General features: G+C 48.5%; 9 protein-coding genes across 13 annotated transcripts; 2 read left to right on the top strand and 7 right to left on the bottom strand.

The window, feature by feature from the left end:
* The first annotated feature begins 8 nt into the window (after positions 1-8).
* PV09_01194 (uncharacterized protein) lies at positions 9-1,769 on the top strand. The gene is made up of 3 exons (XM_016354048.1): positions 9-339; positions 394-624; positions 675-1,769. Exons 1-3 carry the CDS (start codon positions 313-315, stop codon positions 1,587-1,589), a joined length of 1,173 nt encoding a protein of 390 aa, XP_016218143.1. The 5' UTR covers positions 9-312; the 3' UTR covers positions 1,590-1,769.
* On the bottom strand, positions 1,529-3,307 carry PV09_01193 (guanine deaminase). Its single transcript, XM_016354047.1, has 2 exons — positions 2,949-3,307; positions 1,529-2,887 (listed from the first exon to the last, which is right to left on the bottom strand). Exons 1-2 carry the CDS (start codon positions 3,196-3,198, stop codon positions 1,731-1,733), a joined length of 1,407 nt encoding a protein of 468 aa, XP_016218142.1. The 5' UTR covers positions 3,199-3,307; the 3' UTR covers positions 1,529-1,730.
* An 800-nt stretch (positions 3,308-4,107) lies between these two features.
* On the bottom strand, positions 4,108-7,638 carry PV09_01192 (uncharacterized protein). The gene is made up of 3 exons (XM_016354046.1): positions 7,414-7,638; positions 5,668-7,356; positions 4,108-5,618 (listed from the first exon to the last, which is right to left on the bottom strand). The coding sequence occupies exons 2-3, from the start codon at positions 7,321-7,323 to the stop codon at positions 4,185-4,187; spliced, it is 3,090 nt and encodes a 1,029-aa protein (XP_016218141.1). The 5' UTR covers positions 7,324-7,356; positions 7,414-7,638; the 3' UTR covers positions 4,108-4,184.
* A 755-nt stretch (positions 7,639-8,393) lies between these two features.
* Positions 8,394-11,798, bottom strand: PV09_01191. 4 transcript variants are annotated; one of them, XM_016354045.1, is made up of 5 exons: positions 11,620-11,798; positions 11,411-11,559; positions 9,986-11,132; positions 9,607-9,935; positions 8,394-9,548 (listed from the first exon to the last, which is right to left on the bottom strand). In XM_016354045.1, exons 3-5 carry the CDS (start codon positions 11,064-11,066, stop codon positions 9,075-9,077), a joined length of 1,884 nt encoding a protein of 627 aa, XP_016218140.1. In that variant the 5' UTR covers positions 11,067-11,132; positions 11,411-11,559; positions 11,620-11,798; the 3' UTR covers positions 8,394-9,074. The 4 variants fall into 4 exon arrangements, with proteins under 4 accessions (XP_016218140.1, XP_016218139.1, XP_016218138.1 ...); XM_016354044.1 differs by having other exon boundaries at positions 11,411-11,798; XM_016354043.1 differs by having other exon boundaries at positions 9,986-11,559.
* A 340-nt stretch (positions 11,799-12,138) lies between these two features.
* PV09_01190 (uncharacterized protein) lies at positions 12,139-18,259 on the bottom strand. Its single transcript, XM_016354041.1, has one exon. The coding sequence runs from the start codon at positions 18,177-18,179 to the stop codon at positions 12,195-12,197; it is 5,985 nt and encodes a 1,994-aa protein (XP_016218136.1). The 5' UTR covers positions 18,180-18,259; the 3' UTR covers positions 12,139-12,194.
* Positions 18,260-18,393: 134 nt separating this feature from the next.
* Positions 18,394-19,544, top strand: PV09_01189 (uncharacterized protein). Its single transcript, XM_016354040.1, has 4 exons — positions 18,394-18,647; positions 18,705-18,735; positions 18,794-18,845; positions 18,902-19,544. The coding sequence occupies exons 1-4, from the start codon at positions 18,544-18,546 to the stop codon at positions 19,312-19,314; spliced, it is 600 nt and encodes a 199-aa protein (XP_016218135.1). The 5' UTR covers positions 18,394-18,543; the 3' UTR covers positions 19,315-19,544.
* Positions 18,841-21,613, bottom strand: PV09_01188 (uncharacterized protein). Its single transcript, XM_016354039.1, has 4 exons — positions 21,054-21,613; positions 20,951-21,005; positions 19,675-20,896; positions 18,841-19,625 (listed from the first exon to the last, which is right to left on the bottom strand). The coding sequence occupies exons 1-4, from the start codon at positions 21,362-21,364 to the stop codon at positions 19,498-19,500; spliced, it is 1,716 nt and encodes a 571-aa protein (XP_016218134.1). The 5' UTR covers positions 21,365-21,613; the 3' UTR covers positions 18,841-19,497.
* Positions 21,614-21,857: 244 nt separating this feature from the next.
* On the bottom strand, positions 21,858-24,401 carry PV09_01187 (uncharacterized protein; the record flags this gene model as incomplete). Its single annotated transcript, XM_016354038.1, has 1 exon — positions 21,858-24,401. One exon carries the CDS (start codon positions 24,399-24,401, stop codon positions 22,011-22,013), a length of 2,391 nt encoding a protein of 796 aa, XP_016218133.1. The 3' UTR covers positions 21,858-22,010.
* A 522-nt stretch (positions 24,402-24,923) lies between these two features.
* PV09_01186 lies at positions 24,924-25,789 on the bottom strand. Of its 2 annotated transcripts, XM_016354036.1 has the most exons (3): positions 25,673-25,789; positions 25,594-25,624; positions 24,924-25,541 (listed from the first exon to the last, which is right to left on the bottom strand). In XM_016354036.1, the coding sequence occupies exons 1-3, from the start codon at positions 25,680-25,682 to the stop codon at positions 25,061-25,063; spliced, it is 522 nt and encodes a 173-aa protein (XP_016218131.1). In that variant the 5' UTR covers positions 25,683-25,789; the 3' UTR covers positions 24,924-25,060. The 2 variants fall into 2 exon arrangements, with proteins under 2 accessions (XP_016218131.1, XP_016218132.1); XM_016354037.1 differs by having other exon boundaries at positions 25,594-25,789.
* Positions 25,790-26,030: the final 241 nt, after the last annotated feature.

Raw genomic sequence — 26,030 nt, 5'->3', positions numbered from 1 at the left:
ACACTGATGTGAGAGACACCTGAGTTCCGTGATTTCGCGCCATATGGCATACTCTAAATCCATTCCGAACTCGCCGAGGGAGATGCAACAATCTTTCTTTCATGTTGTGGCGCCCGAAAGGCTGATTACATCGTGCCCACGTGCAAGAAAACAGGAGCAGATCATTCGGCCTCCTTGTCGTGCCTAGGCTTACCTACTTGGCAAACATAAGATGAAAGTGAGAGCTTACGGCAACTCCTTCTCCTCCAACACAATTACTTTTGTATTTGCGGAATTACTTTAGTTTTGTCCTGCTCGCGCTTATTTGCAAAGATGCCGACATTTCGTCGCACAGGTGTTGTATGTTCTCAAAGTGTGGTGAAACAGATAGGTTACTAAGCGTAAGCACGTTAGGTGGTCTTCACGCTACTTGCACTTCATCCCATTCTATCAGAAGTCTTATATCCACTTACCTTTCTGATTCGGAACCATCCTCGTTTCTTAAAGACTGTCAATGAGCTGCCTAAGCATAAGATCAAATGGCAGAATGACGTCCGGAATTGTGAAGACGTGGTTCTGGATGAATCTTCAGGAACGGCCATCTTTAGTTGTGATCCAGGACGAGACAAGTGGAACACAGTGATGGTATTTTCGTTCGCTGTTAATTTCACATATGTTCTCTAAGCATGTTATAGGGAACTTTCATCAGCGCCACAGACATGACAGGATGGATCTATTACTATCAATATGCCCAAGGCTCTCTTGAGGACGGTAACATCAGTAAAATGGAGATTGAAGGGTTCAGCGACGAGAAGAAAGCGGTTTTCCACCCTCTTGGAATGGCATTTTTACCGGAAACCCGCAAGTTGTATGTGATAAACCACGGAGAGCACCCCCCTGGAATGGAGATATTCAAAGTTAATGATGCTACGAACAAGTTGACATACGAACGAACCGTCAAAAACGCGCTTATGAGGACACCAAATTCTGTGCTACCCATTAGCGAACATGAGATCTACTTCACAAATGATCATTACTATCCGGTTCGGGAGAATAAGCTGCTCTCCATGGCTGAGAACTTCCTAAAGATTGCGAGAGGCAACGTCGTGTACATGAATCTCAAAACTCAGGAAGCGAAAATCGTAGCGCAGGTCGGATTTGCAAACGGTATTGCTCGTCTAAACTCTACGCACATCGCATTGGCATCGACCACTGGGCTGTCCGTCTATGTCTTTGAGATTGGTGCGGACCACGAATTACACCAAACTCTTAGGATCGAGTGCAACTTCTGGGTCGACAATCTGAAAACGGACGCAAATGGGAAACTTCTGATCACTGGCCACCCACAACCGCTTTTGCTCGAAAAGGTTGGTAAGGAACAGCACAAGTACAACTTGGATGCAGGCAGGACAGACGGCTTGGATCCTGCTGGTAGACCGCATGCACCTAGCTGGGTTGCCGAGTGGGATGGCAACGCGGAAGGAAAAATCAAGAATTTGTACATTGGGAGTGATTACGGTATGAGCACCTCAACTGTCAGAGACGTGAATCGCGGGGTCGGTTTTATAGTTGGACTTTATGAGCGTGGCATCCTACAGTTTCAACAGTGAGGAAGTCTATGACCACGAAACTAGAAGTATTAAAGGGGTGAGGGAGAAAATTCACATTCACCGTACCCTATATGGTATCATAGTCTAACCAAGACCTTCGATCTATCTTCGCTCCAGAACTCAACCGAACATCAAGCAAGTTTATGGTTTGTACGCGCTGGTGTAATGCACCAATCTACCTTTAACCCAAACCGCAAGCGTATTCTTATCGTTTCCATTGTACACCCATTTGTGCACCTTGTTTTCCCAAGTCTCCCATCCAAAGATATCGACCGGTCCGTCGTGCTCGCTTTGACCCTCGCTGTAGCGATTGACTTCGTCCAACTTGATCATCTGCGCGTCCCATTCCTTGCCAACCTCAAAGCCACCAATCTTATCCGAGAGACCCACGACCTTGGCACCGCCGCGCGTTGCAAGGTAGAGCACTTCTTCGACGGAAAGTTTTGCATGGTCGCCGTCTAGCATGGCCACGAAACGCGAAACCCAGATAGCCTGACGAGCAGTCTCGAGGATCGAGGGGGAGAAGCCACCGGAGACGTCGGAGCCCAGGCCAACGTCGATTCCCGTGTCGAGATATTTCCGGATCTTCGCACAACCGCTCGTGAGGGCGGTGTTACTTGCGGGACAGTGGCTGATCTTCGCATCGCGAGCCTTGACAAGGTCGATCTCTTTGTTGCTCAAGTGCACGCAGTGTGCGAGAATCATCTTGTCTGTCAAGAGTCCAGTATCGTCGTAGACGGCAGTGTAACTGTCACACTCAGGGAAGAGTTCACGCACAAGCTTGACTTCGTTGGTGTTCTCCGCCAAGTGCGTTTGACACGGATAGCCTGTCTCCTTGTGAAGTTGTCCCAGCTTTTCCAGGCAGTCCTTTGAGCACGACGGCGCAAACCTAGGCGTGATGATTGGAGTGACGAGCTCGTGCTTTGGATCGATTTTCTTCACGTACTCGATGCATTCTTTCGACTTTTGGATAGTTGCTTCGGTGCTTTCATCTCGGTAGTACTCTGGCGAGAGATCCGTATTCATGCACACTCGGCCGATTAGCGCCCTTTGACCTTTGTGCTTGCATATGTCAGCCAGAAGATTGGTTGCCGGCACGTGATTGGTAGCGTAGTAGGCCGCCGTGGTTGTTCCATGAGCAAGAGTTCGGCTAATCGCACGATTGTACACATGCCTTGCTCGCGAAAGGTCTGCCAAGGACGATTCCAGTGGGAACGTGTAGGTGTTTAGCCAGTCGAGAAGTGTCGATTTTCCAAAAATGCCCGCATTCGGATATTGGGATGCGTGAATGTGCGTATCTTTCGAGCCTACATCAGCATTTTGGGCTTATCGGCCACCTTTCTCTGCTGCTTAGCTCACCTATGAAGCCCGGAAAGAAGAAGCCGGAGTCGTAGATCCTTACAACCTTGCAATCATCCCACCCATGCTTCTTCACTACGGTGTCTAACTCCTCAAACTTGACATCCCGGTCAATAAAAACAATGATGCCATCTTCATCCACGCCAATAGCTCCGGCTTCACAAATGTCGAGCTCGCCAAGAGATACGCAATGCACAAAGGGGCCGTGGAAGATCGTTTTTGATTTCGCTGATGCTTCGAAGATTGGCATTTTGACAGACGCAAAATTTATGATTTATGAACGGCGCATGAATAGATTCAATTGTGCCTCAAAGGTTTTTTTTTGTGCACAGAGTCCAAAGTCAATCTAGATAGTGATGCTTTATCGAGCGACAGCTGTCCGGGAAAAGCAAGCAACTTAAGTGGCTGCTCTGGACTCGGCCTCATCCGATCAATCAGCGGCGCGGCCGCTTCCGAGCCTCTTTGGTGGAGCTGTCGCCCAAACGCTCTTGTAATAAGAACTGAACTGGCCCATTTTTCGCCCATCGTGCTTATTTCGACGTCTTAATTTTGATCTTGTACTCTTACCCTACAAAGAACGGTGACGAATTCAGATTTCGGGCACGCATTCGCGATCAACTGTAGCCCACAGGAAGCTCTTGTCTCGATGCTTACTATACCAGGACCAAGGCGCACAAGTAAACAAGGCGTTCATATGGCCGTAGAGGCCAAATATCCACCTCCAATGCTTGTGATCGACGCGCTAGCGCCTTGCAAACCGGATCTGTCATTAGTATTTCAAGCTTCGATTCGCCGTTCGCGCGCACTTTGCACTTAATTTTACTCCTTTTGTGTGCTTGAACGCTCGTGAAGCGTATTTCAAAACACAGTCTTCTAAAGCCAAAGAACATGTCCTGATCTCTGAACGGACGAATGCGCCCTGTCGTGAAAAGGTCGTACAAGTTGGCTTCAAATGTCGTGAACCACTTTCTAATATGGCTAGCCGAAATTCCCATTACATTTAGAAACTCGAGCCTAGAATTTGTGCGACAGTGCATCCTGCTTACTGGCCATCGAGGAACAAAATGCGGCGAGTGAGTGTTTTGAGGAATCAAATTTCAACGCACATATGGCTACGCCATAGTCACCATAGGTAGGTGAAGAGCAATGCGCAGTGGGTTGGAAACATGATGAACAATACACTTTTATTTTTGTTTAAACGATATTCGAGCTCGTTATTTCATACACTCAATTGACTCATATCCTGCCAGGTCCACCAAAGCCAGCAACGTACGGCCACGGTTGCTCTCGTACATTCAAATACGGCTGTCTTGGCTCTCGCTTTGTCTTCACCGTCGCGTGTCCTCCATCTGCTTGTATAATCGCCCATTCGGCGACCGTTGCTCCCGTCCCGTTTCCGAAATTGAGGAAGTCGTCGGTTTGCGCACCGTAGATGAGTAATCGAGCATATCGCCCGCTCCAAACAGGGCTGTCTAGCGTTATATCTGTGGTGTTGCTAGTGTATGGAACGATAGCAGCAACATCAGCTATGTTGAAAGGACTTGAGACCGTAATGTTGTCGCTGCTTGTGACATTGACATACTTCGCATCGGAGCTCGTGAATGACTCGTTCGAGAAAGCGATGTAGTACGACGTCGGGGGAGTTTGAGCCCAGTCGAAATGGAAGCCAGATATAGGCACGTAAGGTTCTTCCAGCTCGACAACGAGTTCAGACGTAGTGTTTGCCTCAAGCGGCTCCCATTTTGTTGATATCGCACCATCGACGGCTGAAAGTGGGAGCTGACCAGGGAGGTAACCTTGATTGGAGCTTGCTGGACGACATTGAGCAATGTTGCCTGCAATTGTTTTGTTCTGACCAATCATTCTGTTGCTTAATACAAGAGTGCCATTCGGAGGGAGCTGAAACGTTTCGTTCATCGCAAGCCCGATCGTAACTGGAATATCGCCATTGGTGTAAGTTGAATTTGCATTGGCCAGCGGTTGCCCAACACGCGAGATGCTAGTATGTGTTGCATTAGAATATGCCGAGATAGGATGTCCCTGCCAGTAAAACATCCTATACTTGAGATTTGTGATCTGCGGAGGAAGGCTCGGATCCAAATTCAGTGAGTCAACAAACAAACGAAGACCGAGGTAGCCAAAAATGGCGACTCGATGAGCACCACCCATGCCAGTCAAAAATGGAAATGCTGGGTGGGTTCCGCCATTGGCTTGGTAGTTGTCCACAAGCTGTTCCGAGTATTGAAACCAAGGCGCTCGGATGTAAGGCAGCGACCCGTACAAGTCGTAAGTATAAGAGGAACAGCCAGACGGTGAAATTTCGTTTGCAACAATGCTGTATACGCCATAGGTCATCCCTGGGCCATTAAGAGACTGCTTTCCAGCGTAGTAGTCAAGGTCTGACAGAGAATACGGGTTGGGATAATCCAAGAAGTCATCGACCAGGACAACGTCGGCCTGTTTGACACTAATCGTGCCGTTCATCTCCTGGTACTCCAGAATGATATCTGCCTGCTTGTCCACAGGAACATCTATCTTTGAGATTTGGTCTGCCCATGTTGCATTCGGTTCCATGCTAAAACGAGCACGAAGCTCATTTGCAGTGGTCAGATGTGTTTGAATCAGGGCCTGTGTGTATGCGGCATTGTCGACATGGTTTGCGTACTCGTCCTAGCAAGAGTAAGTGATTTGTAGGTACAAATTTTGTCGAAGGACTTACAGGATCTGTCGCATTCAGCAGTTCATACTTATCGCTGCTCGAGTTATAGAAGAGCAACTGCGAGTAAAAGTGCGCAACTGCGTCGTATATGGGGAAAAAGTCGTTTTTGAATGTTTCCGAATCTCCAGTGGCGACATACCAATTGTACAGCTCAAGGCCAATATCACCGTTGAGATGATACTCGTAATCAAAGCAAGGCCCAGCAGCTGTGCAATTACCATATCGTCCGCTGACCCAAGGAAACACTGCTCCACCAGGCGTAAATGTGGTTTTATTTGTCGAACCTTGGTATGATTCGTTGACATTCGCTTGCGCCCGTGGGAACAGCTGGAGGCGATAGTTTGCAATTTGCTTAGCTGCTTGCGGATTCTGCACGACAAGACCAGGTGCCATCCATACTTCAGCATCCCAGAAGATCCAACCAGCGTACGAACTTGAGCCCAGCCCACCGACGGATATACTCCAGATGTCCAGCTTAGTGTTGTTACTGGCTGCCTTGATTGCATTCGCGCTAATTGTGTTTTGCATCAGGTACCACGGGTTTGTTACAGCTATGATCTGAAGAGTGACCAAGTTGACGTCATCCGGAAGCATGCCACTCTGCGGATCAACATAGCTGTCTACAGAATCGCTTGACATAAGCTCTGCCCACTCTGCCGCATTGGCCTCCAAAAGTTTGCTGAAGCCCATTGCTGCAGCTGTTTGTGATGCGTTTAAGGCAGTGCCCTGAGGATCAGCAAAAGCGTCTGTAGAGGCGGCACCAATGAATTTCGTTATGACGCTCGTCGTTTCACCGCGGAGTGAGACCTGAACAGACTGGGCAATGCTAGAAGAATTGCCGCCGATGTAGGCCGAGTCTTTGTACCTTACTCTCGAGCTCATATCCACCGACTTGTCGCCGGTAAGGGTCGAGTATATATATGCGGTGACGTTGCCAACCCAGTGGGGGCTCACTGCGCTCCAGATTTGAGCTGCCTTTTGCTCGTAACCTGAATTCTTAAAGTCACTTCTAACCGCACAGTCGCCGTTGAAGACATCTATAACAGTCACGTTTGTACTCTCCTCCGCAGTGATTGAAAGTTGGACCGCAGCCTGATTGATATAGAGCTTGTGCACTAGCATTTGATAGGAAATATTCAAAGACGGTCCACCGGGAGGCGTCCAAGTGTAGTTCCAGCTCTTTAAGCCTTGTTTCAAATCCAAAGTCGAGTTGAAGTTGGTGATTTGATCGCTCGGCACGGATGCATTTAGCACGTAGCCACCGCTCTCTACCAACAGGCCGCTCCAATGCGGAATACCTGCGATGACGGACTCGCCTCCATATTGAAGCAACCAAGGAAAGTTCGTCCCGTTCGTATCAGCCTCCGTAGCGTAGAAACCGGCAACCGTAGCGAAGGTTTGTCGACGATCGAAGAGCGGCCACCCGTTTATGATATCTCCGTCGACTGGAGTATCGACCTCGAAGAAGGGGCCTGCGGCTGCGACGTTGATGCCCAGATAACCGTTCGCAAGCGAAATACGCGATTGGTAGTGTCCTTGGTCTAAGACTGACGTTGATAATTTCCAGCCCGCGTCGTCCCAAGTGACATTGTCGAATGTCGTGTCATAGATTTGAGCGCTGCACAGCGCGGCAAACAGGGTAACAGCGAAGAGCATCTTGCTTATTCTACAACCGCATAGCTCGCAACTCTGTGCATACTGTTAGATGGCTTGCTCGATTCGCCGTCGTGTGCAAAAACCACCTACCCAAAATGAAGTGGTCAATGAAAGACTCCGTCTGCTTTTCTGGATCCAAGGTTCAATTGCGGTCCTTAATAAACGGGGTTGCTTTGCCCACACCCAAAATGGAGAATGTCGAACCGTGAAAATTCAAGGGAAAGTAAACAGCAACAAAGCTGCCACTTCGGCGACCTTTAATACGGCGCCCCCAGCCTCATCCTCCGCAGTTACATCCCGCTGAGAAAAAAAAATTTGGTGAACCTCGCGTCGATTAGTGACGCAAACCACACACCCCAGCATGTCTGTGCCCACCCCGCAATACGTGTGGATCTGCGCGGCGGACCTGCACGGGCAATTGCCCATTGAAGTACCTGTAAACGAGGGAACTGGGCGTGTTTACGAGAGCAGATCAGCGGCATGGTTACTTCGTTGGTTGTCTAGCGGGTTCCTGGCTTGCCAATCCAATGGCGGACGGAACGATGCTTGCGGAAGCGGTTCCATGGACGGGCGATTGATACGCTCCCGAACGGCGTGCATACCTCAATAATGCTGATCTTCGAACGTTGAACGAGGAGTCTTGCAACGATGATTTTCATTGTTATGAGGCCGTTCAATGACCGGGTCGCGAAGCACGTCGAGTCATTCTGGGTTAGATTGCGGAGTGCTGCATCCGGCGTGTACCATGCAACACCACGAAGCTTATGTTGCAACCACACGCAAGCCACAATGGCGTCATGCATCGTGAGCACGCAGTAAAACCTGGCAATCCGGGTCTGGTTGGGCACACAACACTGCGTTGACAAATTCCATCCAATCATACCCTGCAAACATTACTCAAGACCTTCGAATCAAGCACTCGACAATGGCTGAAGACGCTGGGAAAGCACCTACCGAGCGGTCACGTTAAGTAACGCGCGTCTGGGCAGGTTAGACCAGAGTCGGAAGGTATTTCGGTGCGACTCACGTCGAGATCAACGAGAGCAGAGGGGGGAAACAAAGAAAACTAATTCCACAAAGTCATTTGCTGGTTTTACGGCGTCAATGTGCACCTTGAATTTACGACACAAACAAGCTTCCACACAACTAATGAGGCCGTCTCTGCAATGTCCACTCCAGACCCCTTCAACATCTCAATACAACAATCAGCGTCCTACAGCGCCGTTGTGTGTGTGCCTTGTGTGTGTACCTGTATGTGCATCGTGGAATGCACATACTTCTGAGTCTAAATTATCGACAAAAAAGGGGATGTGGAGAAAGCGAAGCCTTGGGCTCGCCCAGTCAAGACGCCGGGCACGAGCAAAGCTGCCCATTACCCGGTTCACTCATCAAACAGTAAGCGAGATCGTAGTGGAAAAAATTGCCCCAAGCTGTATCAACTTTCTTTAACCATCCTGTCAATCAGTCAGTGTGTTTCAGCCAGCGAGTAGCATGTCCCTTTGAGGAGTGAAGAGTTTTCAAAAGCCCGCCGCAAAAGTATAGCTGATGCCCTGACACGCCAACGCTTGTGAAAAGGTTCAATGAAGACAAGAGGAGCTAGTCGTTCGTATGGTAGCGATCGTTCATTTAGGTGGTTGGTGCTCGTGATTACTAGTTGTAGCATTTCAATGTGATCAGCTTCAGGACTCATCAACTATCCAATGGCTGCAGAGAGCGAAAGATGGGGCCGATTATGACGGGTTTAGGAACCATCATAGTTCCTCATCTTCCATCTCCTCGGTTGGTCTTGCAAGCGCAGGTCCAGGCTCGAACTTGCCTGCCTCAGTCGAAATAGCCGGCGTTGCTCCCAGGCTATTCGTCAGCGCAGATGTCGTCGAGGTAATCGCGCTCTCGCTGTCCCGTCGCGGCTGGCCGTTGTTCGCGCTCTCTAATCCAAGTTTTTTCCGGACATCACTATCAAATCCTGGTAAACTGGATCGCTGTTTTTTGAAAGGTGATCCTACTGAGCCTTCTGCACCGAGATCCGGCATGGCAGAAGGGAGGCTTGAGGGAGGTGGCATCAAGGAGCCATCCGCCGACTTTGTCGTGCTGCCATTAGGTTGACTGGCCATAATATTCAAAGGAGCCTCTACGCTGTTTGGCGTGCCCGTTGCTGCGGGACTATTCTTGTCCTGCTCAAGAGGTGAGGGAGCGTTAAGTGGCTCAGCAGAGTGTGCACGTTTTAGCTGGATTTTGATTAGACTTCCGAAGAATTACGCAGAAGTGAGCTCAAATGCGACTAACCTTGGTCTTTCGAAGCTCATCCGACAGCTTCGATTCCTCGAGCACTTCCTCCGCTGTCAAGAACGTCCTGGACACGACATGTTCATCTTCGTCATCTTGGATTCGAGGACGTCGATCTTCATCTTCATCCTCATCATCGCTGTCCATGGCATTCATGTCTCTCCTTGTCGATTGATGGGTCTGAGACGTTGCTGGTTTACGGGACGCCTGCCCTTGACTGAGTGGAGCCAGGCTACCAAAGTCTATGCCACCGGATTTCCGCTTCGCTGAAACAGGAGTCTTATCCGGCTTCGGAGACGCTGGCATCATGCCCATCTTCTGCAGTTGCTCTGTTTTGTGTTAGCCTGAGTTTGATGTGCCTGGAAAGGACAGCACTTACTCGGCCCCCTATACAGAAAAGTGAAGACTGCATAGGGCTTGTCTGGCGGGTCTATTCCAGTGACAGTTTGCGTGCTGATAGTCTTTGGATCAAGTGTCTTTGGTTTTGCGAAGGAAGTTGTGTGGTCGATATCCTCGGCTCCGTCATTACTGCCCATCTGATCCTCATCGTCATGCACGTCGAACTGAGGCGAATATTCGCCGCGCTTGACCTCACCCGAAGCAAGCACTCTAAAAAGTGCTACCTTTATCTGGCCAGCGGCTTCTGGCATCGGCTCGTCATCTTCAGACTCATCTTCTAGGTCGCTATCCTCTTCGTCGTCCGTCAACGTTTGGACCGGCGCATTTCGATCGTCGCCGTAGCGTAGAACACCGTTGTGATCTCTTTCCCGCGCTTTCCGCTTCTGGAGATCGCGCATGCTATCATCCTCATCATCAGTGTCAAGCAACTCCTTCTTTATCCGCCTCTTGCGCTCGAATCGCTGACGTCGCTTTTCCACCGTTGCAGCTGCAGCCTTTGCATCCTTGCCTTCCAGATCGAGTCCATTCAACCATCGCTCCAGCCCCACCTCACGAAAGATGAACTCCTTCTCAGCTAAACCGCCACCCTCTGATTCCGGCACGCTCACCCATCTCGAGTTGACCCATGTTTCCTCGCCGCGTCTCAGCAGTGTGGCGACCTCCTCCTTGGGTCTGCCGTCGAAATAGATATATGCCGCAACCGTTTCGTTTGGTGAATTAGACACAGGCGTGTACGGCGCGATGACTCCGGAGTGTTTGTTACGAAAGCCACTCGAGTCGGCGTGGCTGCCGACGATCTTAGGACGTGGATGAGGATCCTCGGGAGTGGGTGCAGGTTGTGAGTACGGTACCGGGAGACCAGGGGTGAGAAGAGTTATGGAGATGGCAAACGTCGCGGGCTCTGGTTTGTTCGTGCCCGGTTGCAGTCGCGGCGTTGGAACGGGCACATAGGTAGTTATACGATGAAACTTGGACTGCTTCTGTATTCCAAATTCGGCGAGCGGTCCTCCACCGGGGCCCGTGGTGTGTATGCTCACGGCGAGACCGTGGAAGCAAGGCATGGTTGCTGCCTCTTCGCGTTGTGTGGGGCAATGAAAGCAATTGTAATTTTGATTCTTAATGGCTAGCTGTGGGCCTTGTTGTTAGCGCACGCGGTGGTGACATTCGAATGAAGATAATGCACCGAGGCGTTGGCGACGTGGGATAGTCTGAGTACAAGCGCAAAGCCCGACCAGAATTTCTTTTGCGAGGCTACCTTGAGGGAGGGTCACCACTCGCTGGGACCTCTCCTCCTTGTCTTCAGCGAAAGAATGCGATCGAGCTTCCGCAGACGTGTTGGTGGCCTCAAGATGACCGGTATGCGGCGCAGCGAAGACTGGCTGGCAGCACGTCCTCTTTGACTTACCTTCTTGATCGCAACCACTCAAGATGCAGCCGCAGAAACCCTGAGCTTTCTACCTCGTCTCACCGCAGTTCGAGGGCGGAGATAGGTGGACGTGTGGCGGATGGCGAGCGCAGGGTGTGAAAGCGGGAGATTTGAGGGAGAAGAAGCGACTTGGTACGATGTAAGCGTGCTGGAAGGACGAGGTCTCGAGCAGTTTATGCAGCACTGACGAGTTGGAGATCCGAGGGGAGGGGAGAAACTTGCGGACAGCACGAGTCACGTCTGCGTGCTGCCGCGTCCGACAGGTCGATAGCAATGGCGTGCGTGCTATGAAGGCGTTGACACCTCTCAGGAGCTCAGCGCAGACGGGTTTCTAGGCAATACGTGTGTGAATATTGAGCTGTGTCTGCCCATGAAGTCTCCTACACCGAAAGAGAGACGGCGGGCATGGATTGACATGGCTTGGCACTGGCTTCCTACCCAATCGGGAAAAGTTCTGTCGACGGCCGGCAAGGCTAGCCGAGCCCGGGTCGTTGAGCTTCACCACCGCTGGTCTGGGCCATGGCTCATTCATCAACCTCATCTTTGATTCTCTGCAGCGGGCAAAGCACAGTGTATTGACGGGACCCGATGAAGCACCTCGTGGGCAAATACATGTGCGGGGGAAGCCCGATGGTCACAACGCAGGCCCCCGATCTGGACTCGAGCCGTGGCGTGCTTGAATGCCTCGAGGGATGACAGGAGCACGGTGTCGATAATTAGTCCGTTCCCTGCAGTATTCTACTACATGCAAGTGATCTGCGCTTTACAGGATAGCTGCCTCCTTCTTCCCCGCGTCCTCCACCAAAGGGGCGGCAGGAATGTCCACCTTTTCGACTGACCATTCCATCCCAATATACCCGTCGCTAACCACTTTTACGTCCACGGCGCTACCTTGTACACTATCTGGAACCTTGATCGCCGACTTGACGTTGAATCTGGCTCGACTAGTCTCTCCAGAAGGCCAGCTGATGCGTTTCAATGCAATCAGATCATCTGTTCCAGCTCGAGACACCAGCAGGAAAAACCCCTCTGATTGCGGCTTTGGGAAGCTTGGTGCGTACATTCTTAGGTCCGGATGCTCAAGTTGTCTGGTGCGCGTGATGTGAACCGAGAATCCCAGCGCATTGATGCCAGAGGCCGCAACGTTCAGATCGGGGAGTTGCGCAACCGCTTTCAAGAAGCGGGACATGCCATTTGGCTTAACACCTACTGCACCGCCGACCTTCTCGAGCTCGGCCTTCGAAGCAGTCACCAATTCGTTTAGTGTCTTCAAATTGTTCGTCTCTTCACCAATTCGTGCCCTTTCCTTTTCAACTTGCACCCCAGGAAACAGGGCCAATGGCCCGTCTGCACACCATCTCCCGGACTTGATGCACTGCATCAGGCCGATCACAGCCTTCACAGCCTCTAAATATCCCATCTCAGCAAGAACATCCACCATAGCCTGACATACCCGGATGCTCTGATCGAGAACACTGTTTTGATCGCCTACATAATCACTGATTGGCAGATCGACCCTCTCAAAATGTGCTTGAAGCAGCAAGAAGGCCTTCACGTGCGGATCCCACATTGGTAGTTTTAGATGCGTGGCTTGTAGCGGCAGGTTCTTGCTCAGTTCCGCATTTATCAGGTCTTCGTTATGTCGCACAGGCAGCTCATCAAACTCAGTTGCCATGCTCAGCCACGAGAGCACATCGGCGAATTTCGGGTTGCGTTCTGCCGATTTGAGGAAGTGTCGGATGGTCTTATGTGAGAGATAGTAATAACTCATGATTTTACCGTAGGGTGTGGGGTCAATGTCGCCATTCGAGTGTAGCTCTATACAGTCAGACTCTGCCAGCTCATCTAACGACTTGGAGACAAGGTTGACTATGAAGTCGTTGGCTTGTCGCTGTGCTTCGACAGTATCATTCTCTTCAGCAGAAATGTCAAGACCGTAATATGTGGGATTTTTGTGCAGACGTCGAAAGAAGAACGTCCACGTCAGGTAGTCAAGTGCATCTTGCTTCGTGCCGATGGTTTCCGCGGATATCTCAGCGCCCAGGTGGTTGCTCAGCGAAAGGTGTAATGAACTCTCGACCGGGAATCCGGTGTGTAAGAAGTGTTTGTAAAAGGCCTTCTTAGAATCCTGCGTAAAGATCCGTGCGATTCCTGAAGAGTCGAACTGTGGCCGTCCGGCTCGGCCGAGCATCTGCAGCACATCTGTCAGATCCATATCTTTATAGCTTTCCGTCTTTGCATCAAAGTACTGTGTCCCTTTGACAACAACCAAGTGAGCAGGCATGTTGATCCCCCACGCAAGAGTACTAGTGGCCACAAGGATCTGTATTTTGTTGTTAAGGAACAACTCCTCCGACAGTTGACGATCAGTCTCGACGAGACCAGCGTGATGCAGTCCGATGCCGAAGCTGAGCGCTTCCCGTAGCGACTCATCCTTCACCTTGCTCAGATATAGAGCCAAGTCTTCCTCAGGCATCCGCAAGAATCGTCTTGGGTTGTCCTCCATGCCACAATAATTGATCAAATCCCTTGCAGTAAGACGTGTTTGCCTTCTAGAAGCGACAAACACGATCACCGGCTTCTCAGGCGAATGTTGCTTGATTGCTAAGAATGTTGGCCTGTTCATGCTTTGCATCAATGGGCAAAATCCGCGCTGCTCAGGAAAGCCATCAATATATATTTCCAGGGGTACAGGGCGGACAGAATGCCGGAAGTTGAACAAGCCCTCCTTAACCCCTAACCAGTTGCCTAGATCAGTAGCATTTGCTGCTGCAGTCGACATTCCTACAAGCCTAACGGAGCCCTTCTTTTGCGAAGCTATGTAGTTCATGCGCGAGACAATGATTTCAAGAACAGGCCCACGGTCGCCACCTAGGAGATGAATTTCGTCGATAATCACAAGGCTAACTTTGCGGACGTAGTCTCTAGTTTGCCAACTACGACTAATACCGTCCCACTTCTCGGGAGTAGTGATAATAATGTCAGCATCACGAATTGTTCTTGTGTCCGGAGTATTGTCGCCAGTTAACTCGACAAGCTTTAAGCCCATTGGCTTTGCAAGACGACTTCCCCAATCTAGAACTCTCTCGCGAACAAGTGCTTTCATCGGAGCGATGTATACAACTTTCGAACCAGGATTTTCACGGAAAGCCCACCACATTGCCAGCTCAGCCGCAACAGTTTTGCCACTTCCTGTAGGTGACCCCAGAAGCACGTTGGCTGAGGTGTGATACATGCAGTGGAAGAGTTGTGTCTGCATGGGATTGAAATACTGGAAGCGCTGCGCGTATATCTCTTCTAATAACGGATTCTTCAACGCAGTGATTGGAAGTGGTTGCAAATTCAATAGGTCCGTGTACACACTCTCAGTGTCTGGTCTGATCAAATGCTTAAAGGAGATCGGATGAACTGTCTCCGCTCCCAACCATCGGTCTGAGACTGCGCGAACGTAAATCTGCGAGGGCAGTGGGTCTGAGAGCGGGATCGTGAAATTCAGCTCGTGAGGGTCATACAGCTTCTTTCTGTTCAACAAAAAAAATTCATGATGGTAAATTTCCGATGTCTCAGAGTTTTCGACCCATATCCAGTATGATTCTGAAGTGCCATGATGTTTTTCGTTCCAGACGAAATCCGGCGTCAAAAATATTTTCATGCGCAGGACGTTGCGGTTCAGTGGTGCGATCTCCGAATCAATGCTGAGAGTCGGGAAGTTATCAAGAAGCTTTTTGATCGTTTTTCCCATTTTCTGGTTGTGAACGAGTTGCCCGATCTCCGCTTGATCCATGTCCCGTAAAGCTTCGATAGAAGATGCAGGACTCTTCTCATCTAGATTCCGCAAAACAGATTGCGGAAGGTCGAATTGATGGAAAGGGTGCTCGAAGGGCCAAATCTGCCTCTCGATTGACTTGCACATTGTGAGGAGAACTAAGCATTGATATCCCCAGCGGCGATTGAGAGCGATCATGAACAAAGCCCTGCAAATACGTGTCGCATTCTGAGCCACATATAGGGTGTCTGACTGTAGAGTATAGTCCTCCAGACGAGCGCGTGAAATATGAGATTGAAGCAAGATGTTCGTTTTCGCTTGTGGTGTTTCAACACCACCTTCTACCTGACAAGGAACATACTCCTCATCCTTCAATTTCATGAGTTCCTTTTCCTCTGTATCTCGGGACTGTATATTGTCAAATTCACCACTCATACTTATCATTTTTAGAACATCTGCTTCCGTTGCCCGTGGCCGCATCATGGCATTAAATATTTCGATGCTTGACTGAAGAACATAATATTGACTTGCGATACGACCGACATCCTTCGATTTGAGTTCCTCGGTAGTCTCGTTGAAGATTATCATCTGGCTTTGCTGTAGCACACGAGCGGCATCAATGATGAGTTTTCTTCTTCGCTGTACCAGTTGTGGATCGTCTCGAATCTCAGCCCATTCGATTCCGTAGTTCAAAGGATTTCGTTGCATACGGACGAAAAGATAAGAATACCCAAGCCATTGCACTCCCTCTTGCACCGAAGTTACAGTTCCCAGTCCAATCTCCGCATTCAGGTTGTCCACGAGCTTCTTGGAGAAATTGGATTCAATCGGCCGCTGTTGCGTGACAGCTGTGAGATAGTGCTGCAGCTTATCCTGTGTTGTGCAAATAAAGCCTATACCAGTATCCTGGAATTGAGGCCGGCCAGCACGACCGAATATCTGCAACACATCCAATATACCTAGATCGACAAACTTCCCAACTTCAGCGCTGTAAAGTTGCGTTCCCTTGATCACGACTGCAGCGGCGGGCAAGTTGACACCCCAAGCAAGTGTCGCCGTGCAGCAGAGTACTTTCAGCACTCCCTCTGCAAATAAACGCTCTATCAGGTTTCGATCGGATCTGGGCATTCCGGCATGATGTGTACCCATGCCTTTCGGTAAGAGCTCTCTTAATTCACGAGCCTTCGAGCTTTTCATGTCACGCACGGCATTTTCATAACGAGGATGGCCGGTTGGGTCAAATAGATCTGTTTGAAGATCATGCAGTGCCCTCTCGTACAAATCCTTTGCCGTTTTGAACGTGTCCTTTCGAGAATGAACAAAAACCATAACTTGGTGGCCCAGTTTCAACATTTCGCAGACTTTCTCGAATGTGACTTGCGATAGGTTTTCATTCGACTGCTTTGATCCGGGTTTCCCTTTGACACCGACAAAATGTTGCTCAAGAGGCACAGGTCTAAATGATGCGTCGAAGTAGAACAATCCCGCCATACGGTTAACTTTGAGAAAGTCTGAAACATCGACATAATTTGGGAGCGTGGCTGATAAACCGACGATACGAATCAAGGACTGCGTGCTTTCAACCTGACGTTCAGTGCGAGCAACAAGTGATTCCAGCACTGCACCACGCTCATCATGCAGCATGTGGACTTCGTCGATGATGAGTAGACGAACCTTCTGTACGAGCTCGGTATCGCCTGTGCTCTTCCGTGTGACGACGTCCCATTTCTCAGGAGTCGTAACAATTATTTGCGTCTGTACAATTTCTGCTTTTGTAAGATGCATATCGCCTGTAAGTTCTCGAACATTGATGCCCAGCCATGACAGGCGTTTTCCTAGCTTCTCTGTAACTTCTGCCGCTAAGGCCTTCATGGGCGCCACATACACGATCTTGAAGGCATCAGCCTGGAGGATGAAGTCCATGGCATTTGGCTCATCAATTGGATTTGGTATAACATTCTTTGCAACAGTATTAAGAATTGTGAGCATAGCGGCGTCTGTCTTACCGGCACCGGTAGGAGCACAGATAAGCATGTTCTCGCTCGTCTTGTATGCTACCGGATATACAAGGCTTTGCATACGATTCAAGGCTTTGTAACCTTTGAAGGTTTGTTGGCACAGCCCGTCAAGTTCTTTGATCTTGACAAGTTTCTGATCAGCTCCAACGGTACCAACCCTCGCAGCAGGAATAGTATATTCCTCGTAGAACTGATGTTCTTTCCGCTCGCTGCCTAACGGCAAGGTATATTTGGTTCCATGAGCTGAAAGTGTATTACCCGCTTCATGACTGCGATAGACATGGGGGTATTTTGTACTTGTCCGATCAACTGACGCTTTGAGAGCTTTATTTTTGTGCTCCTCATCAGCACGTCGCAAAGCTTCTTCTCTTTCTTGTCTTGACAGAAGCCGTCCTGTGACAGATTTTGTAGTACTTGTTGTCGTGCTGGGTTCTTGAACTAACTGGGCTCGATGTGCTATAATCGTAGCAACAAAATCTAGCTCATCGTATCCTAGAGTATCAACCAGCAACATCTGAATCTCATCATTATTGCTATCAGATGCGATGATTGCTTGGATTTGATCCTGAAGAGCTTTTGCATCCAGTCCAGCATTACGGGAAGCAACTTCCGTACATCGTTCCTGAAGCCACGTGTGGACGTGGGCTAGGTGATTGGAAACAGAATCTCCTGACAATTTGCCGTCGATCTCTTGATCATCGTCACTGGTTTCTTGATCGGAGGCGTCGCTGATTAGATCCCAAAAGTTGTCAACTGACGTTATCTCCAGTAGGTCAGCATCGTCTACGACAATGTCTTTTCCGTATTGGCAGAAATCTTTATTCTCCTTTGGCAAATCTAGCTCAGTGATTGCCGTTCTCATAGCAGTAAGCTGGATGAGCCATTGTGAATCTGCTTCGTCTAAAGCAGGAGACATAACTGTCATGGGCTTCAGGTTGTCAGAGTTTCGATTTGCAACGACCATAAGTCTACATAGGTGGAATAGTAAATCCACGTAGTTGAATAGAAAATATTAGTACTATTGAATCCTCTGATAGATTTTTCTATCGTTAGCGTATAGTTTGAGCGAAATGTCTGCGGTGTCTAAATTGGCTGAACAGCACGTGACGACATCAGAGCCTCCCGTCAGTCCAGCCACAGTAGCCTCAGCCAATGAGTGGCAATGCTCCAAGGAACCATGATAACTTACTGGTCTCAGGTGGACATGCGGTCAGCGAGACACCGAACCTCTAGGTAACCACATAAATGACCTCTTAGAACACCTCCGCTTGCACAGTTTTCGAACTCCTGTACAAACATCATTCCTCGAGCTTTTTGGACAGGCAATCATGAAAGTGCTTTATATCGGTATCTTGCGCAATTCTGAGCGCCCCGCAGTAGAGCTTGTGTCGGAGAAGGAACTGAGCAGCTTTTCAAGGTTCACCAAGGGAAAGTGAGTTTTACTCATGAACCGACGGGATTTTGGCGTCTCTAACCACATCCAAAACAGCATTGCCGAGTTCCTCACCTTTTTTAGCAAGGTACACCACGCCAAAACATCTAACCGTAGCCATATTCTAACCAGTGCATGATGTGTAGACAGTAGCGGAGAGAACGAAGCCTGGTCAAAGGCAAGATGTTGAAGAGCAATGTAGGCATCGAAATTATTGTTCCCTTTCCATATGAGAGATCTCATGTCCGATTTAGCATACACTTTCCACGCCTATGCCCGTTCCGAGGGAGTTTGTGGTATCATAATCTCGGATCAGGAATATCCAGCCATGGTGGCTCACCAACTTCTCTCCAAGGTCCTCGATGAGTTCCTCACCAAAAACCCAATCAACAACATCCGTAGCCAGCGCGAAGACAACAAGATGCTTTTCCCCGAACTCAAAGAATACATCACCAAATATCAGAACCCAGAGAATGCCGATTCGATCATGAAGATCCAGAAAGAGCTTGACGAGACCAAAGTCGTGCTTCACAAAACTATCGAGAGTGTGCTCGACAGAGGAGAAAAGATTGATAGTCTTGTTGCAAGGAGCGGCGATTTGAGCGAGAGGAGCCAGATGTTCTACAAGCAGGCCAAGAAGCAGAACAGCTGTTGCGTTGTCATGTAGGAGCATAAGTTTGTATGCTTGCGTGCATAGGGAGACTGCAAAGTTCGGCGTTGGGGGCGTAACAATGCGAATAGTGATAATGATTGAATACCTGGGCGGGCTGCTGATTGCTGTAGATGAGGGCAACCTGAGATATTTGTATGTGGCCATGGAGCATCACTTTTCGAAGCTAGTTCTTGTGTTCTACTCTGATGTCGTAGCTTTTAGCACATTTGCAATCACTTCCATCATTTTCAGTGTTTCCTCGTCCTTCATGGGCCTGCCTACCACTTGCAGACCACATGGTGCTCCCTCAACGGCATCGGCATTATCTGTTGCTCTAATTAGCGAGTTAACAAGACTTCGGAAAGGCCAACTTGCATGGGGGTTCATAAGTGACACCTGTTCTTACGAATGGCGCATCTTCCTTCTTGTCCGCCTTCAGGTATGGTATCACACCTGCTGGATAATTTATCAGGTTGGGCAAAACGGTCCAAATTGGTAATCCGTACGTATCATGTGGCACAGCAGTAGCCTGGTATACGGGCATGATGAAACCGTCCAAACTATTCTCAGTGAGTATTTTGTGGTAAGAATGAATGATCTTGAAACGCTCCATATTCATGGCATAAAGATCATCGATACTCGGGTGCCAGCCTTGAGGTATTTCATCAAGGTAAGTGGTCGAGATACTAGGCACCAAAGGCTCGTTCACTTCGGCAAGAATCTTGGCGGGGGTATCTTGTGGATCGAGAGCAAAGTATTTCCAAGAAAGAATGCATGATTCCCAAATTGACGGAATGAGTCCGTCCAAAGGCATGATCATATGGCCTGCGTTCTTCAAGGCCTCACTAGCAGATTTGATGGTACGCAGCACAGTGGGATGTAACATGCGTTTGGGGTCATCAGTGATCACACCAAGTCTCAATGGCCGTGTAAATGGCTCAACGCGTCTCCAAGGCACAGCAAGACAATTAGGATCCAGATCCCAAGGTTCACTATCAATAACAGTCCTCATCCAGAGCTCCATATCTTCTACTGAGTGGCCCTCAGGTCCAATCGTTGGTAGGATAGCTGTAGGAGCCCCAAGTCGACCAGGTGGTACACCTCCAGCAAAAGGAATGCGGCCACTGGTAGGTTTGAAACCAAAGACACCATTGCAATAAGAAGGTATTCGAATAGATCCTGCAACATCAGTACCGACGCCGAGGATAGACCCTCGAATCTTAAGTAGGGCGCCTTCGCCACCCGTACTTCCACCTGCGGTGAGCGAGAGCTTATTTGGATTTAGAGTACGTCCAAAGAGGTTGTTGTCAGAATCTGCAGTCATCATAGTTTGTGGGAGATTCGTCTTAACGTATGGTATTGCGCCCGCGCGAATCAAAATCTCAACTACGGAAGAATTGTTTGTTGCAGGAGGTCTCCTCGCAAATGCGACATACCCGATGGTCGCATCTACACCGATGACATTGAAGCTGTCTTTGAGACTAATGGGTAAGCCGTGCAGGGGGCCTATTACTTGTCCAGTCTTTGCAAGGTGATCGTCTGCTTTCTTCGCGCGAACGAGGGCTTCGTCAAAGAAGATTTCTGTCAAGCAATTGACCTACACTTTGATTAACATACACTACACACACACGCTGTGCAAGAAAGGACACACCAGTTGCTGAGCGATGGCAGCTCTTTTGCAAAATGCCAAAGTAACTGCATACGAACTACCCATTCGTTAGCGTTTATCACGGTTGACGTATGACCTGACTAACGTGACAACTTGATTTGCCATCATTCTAAGCAGCTCAGCGGCAGTATAGTTCTCAGTGAGCTCTACCTCTGTCTTTGTAAGAATTCCACATGTTCGCGGTATATCGAGTACCCCGAAGTGAGCTTGTGGGCTGATTTTTCCCAAAATCTCCGGCGACAGTCGCCATTCTAGTGGTATTTTGGCCGCGTTGGCCTTGCGCTTGGCCGCCACGAGTGTTTGCCACGCTTCAGTCATAGCGAAATGCCCAGCTTTCGTTAAGTCAGACCAATTCTTCTCCCTTCGAAGAGAGTTTGGATTCTGAGGGGGGGTCATATGTAGCGTAAGCTTGGATTCAACTAGCTTGCCTGTAGCTGCAGATGCAAAGCGGCTCCGCACGCTGATGGTATAAGCTCGGAACCTTTTACTGTATCGGCTAGGACCTGGACCCCGATGTAGTGATGGAATTATTATTGTGTTTACAAATAATTACCTTCGCGTTTGGCGTCTCTCGTTTTAAGGTAAAGAAGGGATTTTATGAGAGATTCCTTGATGTAATTGTATTTCTATGGTTGTAAAGTCGTTCCACCTTAGGAAAACGGATTGCGGGTTGTCGCGGGAAAAGATCAGCATATTAAACCACCATGCAGCAACGTGATTTGTAGGTAGGAGATTGAAAAACGGACTTTTCTAACCGAAATCTCTAGAAAATTCAAGCGCAGGAATGTAGAATATATTGCAGATGGCGAACTCCTGTTTTCACGACACTTCACTGTTGTTGCTCTGTCACACCAATTATTATCTCTTTCATTTCCCTATTTCAAACTTCATATGCCACCGCTAATACTGGGCTAAGTATGGATTTTGAACTATTGCACTTCCATTTGCGTTTCTTTCCGAGCCTAGATAGACCACAAGACTATCGACATATCGGAATTTACAAACCCTGCTTTGCGAAATTGTGAAAATAGTATACCAATAATCACGATCTCATGCTCCATTTAGAAGATTTGAGGCCTGTAAACAGAGTATTTGCGGCGTTTTCCTTATGAATCCTTTGATTCGATGTCGGAGAAGCTATGGAACTGCTCTGTGATACAATTGATGGACACTGGTCACTAGAGCTTTGAACAACCGCGTCCGCGTCACCCTGAGCCCCAACACATATGTTTGCATGAGAGTCTATAACTGTATGGGTAGATTCAGCATGCGAAGTGTATAAGTGTTGGCTAACCTCATCGAGTGCAGTGGTTTGATCCACTGGAGTCGACGATGGCGTAGCTGCAGAGGTGGATGAATCCAACAAAGGCGGGGGCAACGATGTTATGGTTTCCTTTTCAACTACGGTCGCAGAATGTTGACCTGGCACGCTTGCGGAATCTTTTAAAAGATTCGATCTGTAAGCTCCTGTGCCAGCTTCCCCTTCGCAATCTTGACGCGCAGACGTGGTTGGATTGACCACAGTTGCGCCTTTATCACTTAGGATGTGATTTGGGTCGTTCGATGGATTACTGTTGCTCGATTTGTTCTTAGCTCTCTTTGGTGGTTTAGTCGTGGTTGGAATGCGGCCCTTGAGCGATTTGAAATCGCGCTGCAATTTCGACACAATTGCGGCATGTTCGTCATCTTTCTTCTTAAGCTGCTCGCTGGCTTCTGCTTTTATTGCCATTATCCCCTCTTCGAGTTTGCGCAAAGACTCCTGTGCATCTTCTAGCTTTCGTTGAAGAAAGGCTCTCTCTTCTTGGCCCAGCTTGATCATCTCTTGGTAATCAAACTCTGCTTCGCCCATTGCAATGCATTGAGCATTGCAAGCCTCCTGTAACGACTCGTAATCTTTCCGGACTTCACCAAGTTCATCTCGAGATTTTCTGAGATCTGACTTGAGAGAACTCGATACCCCTTCAAGATTTTCAATTTTCAATTTTCTTTCCTCCAGTTCTTTACGAAGAATTTCCTTCTCGTTTGTGGCCTCGGAAAGTCGAGATCGAATTGACTGGAAGTCATCTTCAAATTGACTTCGCTCTTTTTCTAGAGTAAGTTGGCTTGCTGTGAGTTTTGTTGCCAAAGCGTCGCACTTGGATTGTGATAAGCTCAACTTGTTCTTTAAGGCTTCAATCTCTTTATTTAGAAGGTTTTCTTCATTCATCAAGGTATTATTGGCGTTTTTGAGTGCCAGGCTTTCAGCATTCAATGCATCAAATTGCCTTTTCAATGAAGCTAGTTGCTCTCTGAGGTCAGGTATTAAGCGATTTTGTTCTTCCAGTCGGGACAGGTTTAGTTCGAGCTCAGCAACCTGATCTGTTAATTGCTTGCTTCTCTTGCACTCGGCTGTCAATTCATTATAGCGCCTTTGAGATGTTTCACCTTGTTTCTTCATTTTGTCTTGCAGTTCCTTGATGTGGTTGTTGGCGGCTGACAAATTTGTTTCGAGCTGTTTGATGCTTTTCGTGTCTTGCTCTGTTTTGGTACACAGAGCAATATATTCCCTTTCAGTGTCCTTATTCTGACGATCAGCTTTCTCAGCTCGAGATCTAGCTTCTTCTATCACCCTGTCCTTCTTGCAAGACTCTGTCTCTGAAGCGACAAGGTACTGTTCAAGCTCTTCGATGCGCTTCTTTGCTCTTAATAATTCTTCCCAAGAACCTGATTGCTTTTCTTGAGTCGCTACCTTTTCCTCGAACTGGCGGATGTCTGCCTCAGCATTAACAAGTTTGACGGTGAGATCTTGGAGATCTACTAGGGCGGCAGTGAACAGTCCTTTCCAGGTGCTCCAGCAAATTTCTGCGTCAGTGAAACGGAAAGACCAAAACTTGCTGAATGGAGAGAACATATAGATATCTCCATCCAAGATAAGACGACGAATTTCACTGGTACATATAGAATCGTTGGTTGATTCGTGTTCTAAATTGACCGCTTTGTGGCTCAGTGGAACAGCCTTGAGCCAAATCCAAATATAGCACAGATTTGTAAGGAAGATGATCGATATGAAAAGATATGCAATCCAGCCGTTAGCCTTCCAAAAGGAAGAGGTGACGGAGGAGACCATGTCGATCATGTTTAAGTTTTCGTACATCAGCTGATCATCTCGCAAGTACACCTGAAGTTCCGTGCAGGTACTTGGCATGACCAGTGTGATGTTTGTCGGCGGAAACAATAGGGGAGGTGGTGGGACCGGGCTGAGTGTAAAGGTGAAGTTTGAAGGACCAACTTGGCTCAAGTTGCCAGTGTAGCCCTCTGGAAGATCGAGTAGAAGGATTTTAGGGTCAATTTGGAGATATTGGACGACGAGTTGATAATATGACCAAAGGTGGAGGCCGAACCATTTCGCTGCCAAGTGAAGTGTCCGGAGCCCGAAGGCTGGAGCTGAAGCCATTCCGTTATATGTAAACGAATTGGTTGTGCTCAGTTCGATGTAAGTTGCAGATTGTAGCGCCTGGTGACTTTGAGAGCCCTGACTTTAGAGCGTAGACTTGAAGAGTTGAGAAATAAGTTTGAACTACGAAATTAGAGCTTTACAGGTTTGTGTGACATGCCTTGGAGCATATTATGTAGCCTAATCTCTAAGGCGCCATATATAGCGCAGTGAATATGATGAACAAGTGAATGACAGGACGAGGGAGGTGAAGGCCAACTAATCTTATCATCTACAACCACGACCATCAATACCACTGCGGCAAGTGGTATCTTGGATCATTTTTGATAACCCACATGCATATTTGCAAGAAAAAACGGTTATGCACACTGTCAATTCCTATGGCAAAGTTAAGAGCTCCTCAACTGACATCCTTTGTGGAAAATTCTTGAGCAGTTCAATATGAGTAGTTGAACATGGATTGCGATACACAACGTGGAGCAAGTGCTAAAGTCCTTGATAAAAATAAGATGAACGTATGCATGTTTCGAACTTACTAACATTGTGATGGTTGATATGATGATTTTACAATCCACCTTTCAAGTTCGACCGGCGTCACCACTTTGGCGCTTATTCTTAGGGAGACGATGATTTTGTTTTATATCCGATATCATGTTCATTCAATTCGCGGTTTCAGCTAACTTCGCCTTTTCGCTACCTACTGCGACCAATTCGCCAACAACAAGATATTTCTCATTAAACCTCTCTTCCCACCCTTGCAAGGCGTCCATTTGTTCTTTGTCAAGATCGCTGAGGGTATCAAGCGGACCTTCAAGATCTTTTGTTAACATGCTCTCATCGAAGCTGCCACACGCAAGTCCTCGGGATGCATCTCTTCCTGCGAAATTCGCGTACGGACCACCCGGGCCGTAGAAGTTTCGACCTGGGGTTACGTCAAAAACCTTCCCGCGTACAGCCAGGAACACTGGCGCTCCATTTTCACCATTGTAGGGCAACAGCGTCGGCGGAGTAAATGTCCGGAATACAATGGGCGGTGGTGGCTTCGGGAGAGTCGCAGGTGCACTGGGCCTCATGCGAAGATATACGATAAAACCAAACAGGCTCAAGAGAACGAGGTTGATGGGTGTCATAGCCGGTGCCCTGTGATGTTTACTTAATCATTGAATCTACTAGCTATAGACTTGGTTCTTACACTTGGCCCGGAAGTGGTAAACCCGAGATGCCTAAACCCTTGGATTAGCTACCTGTTAGAACAAAGACTGCTCACATACCATCTGCCATGGTATACAGCTTTGAAAGTAACACGCTAAAATGGTTGGAGAGAATGATAATGCTGCCTCTTCAGCTTAGCAAACTTCAGAATAAGATGTTGTCGGCTTCCGGGTAAGCTCGGGCCATTGAGATTTAAGTCTTATGTAAGGTGACCATTCGATCGCGGAATGTGCAGCAGGTCACGTGCACCAGCCTCGTCCTCAATTCTTTCACATTCCCCGAATTTGAAAATCCGACCTCTCTAGGCATCGAAATGTCATCGCCCAATGCTAATGCCACGGGCGTACTCTCAGACAACGGAAAGGAACGAGTGACGGCTTATCCGAACGAGACTCTTAGGATGAAATTTGCTGTTGG

This window comes from Verruconis gallopava (genome assembly GCF_000836295.1).
Source record: "Verruconis gallopava strain CBS 43764 unplaced genomic scaffold supercont1.3, whole genome shotgun sequence".
Lineage (NCBI taxonomy): Eukaryota > Fungi > Ascomycota > Dothideomycetes > Venturiales > Sympoventuriaceae > Verruconis > Verruconis gallopava.
This window is presented reverse-complemented; position numbering and strand designations above follow the sequence as displayed.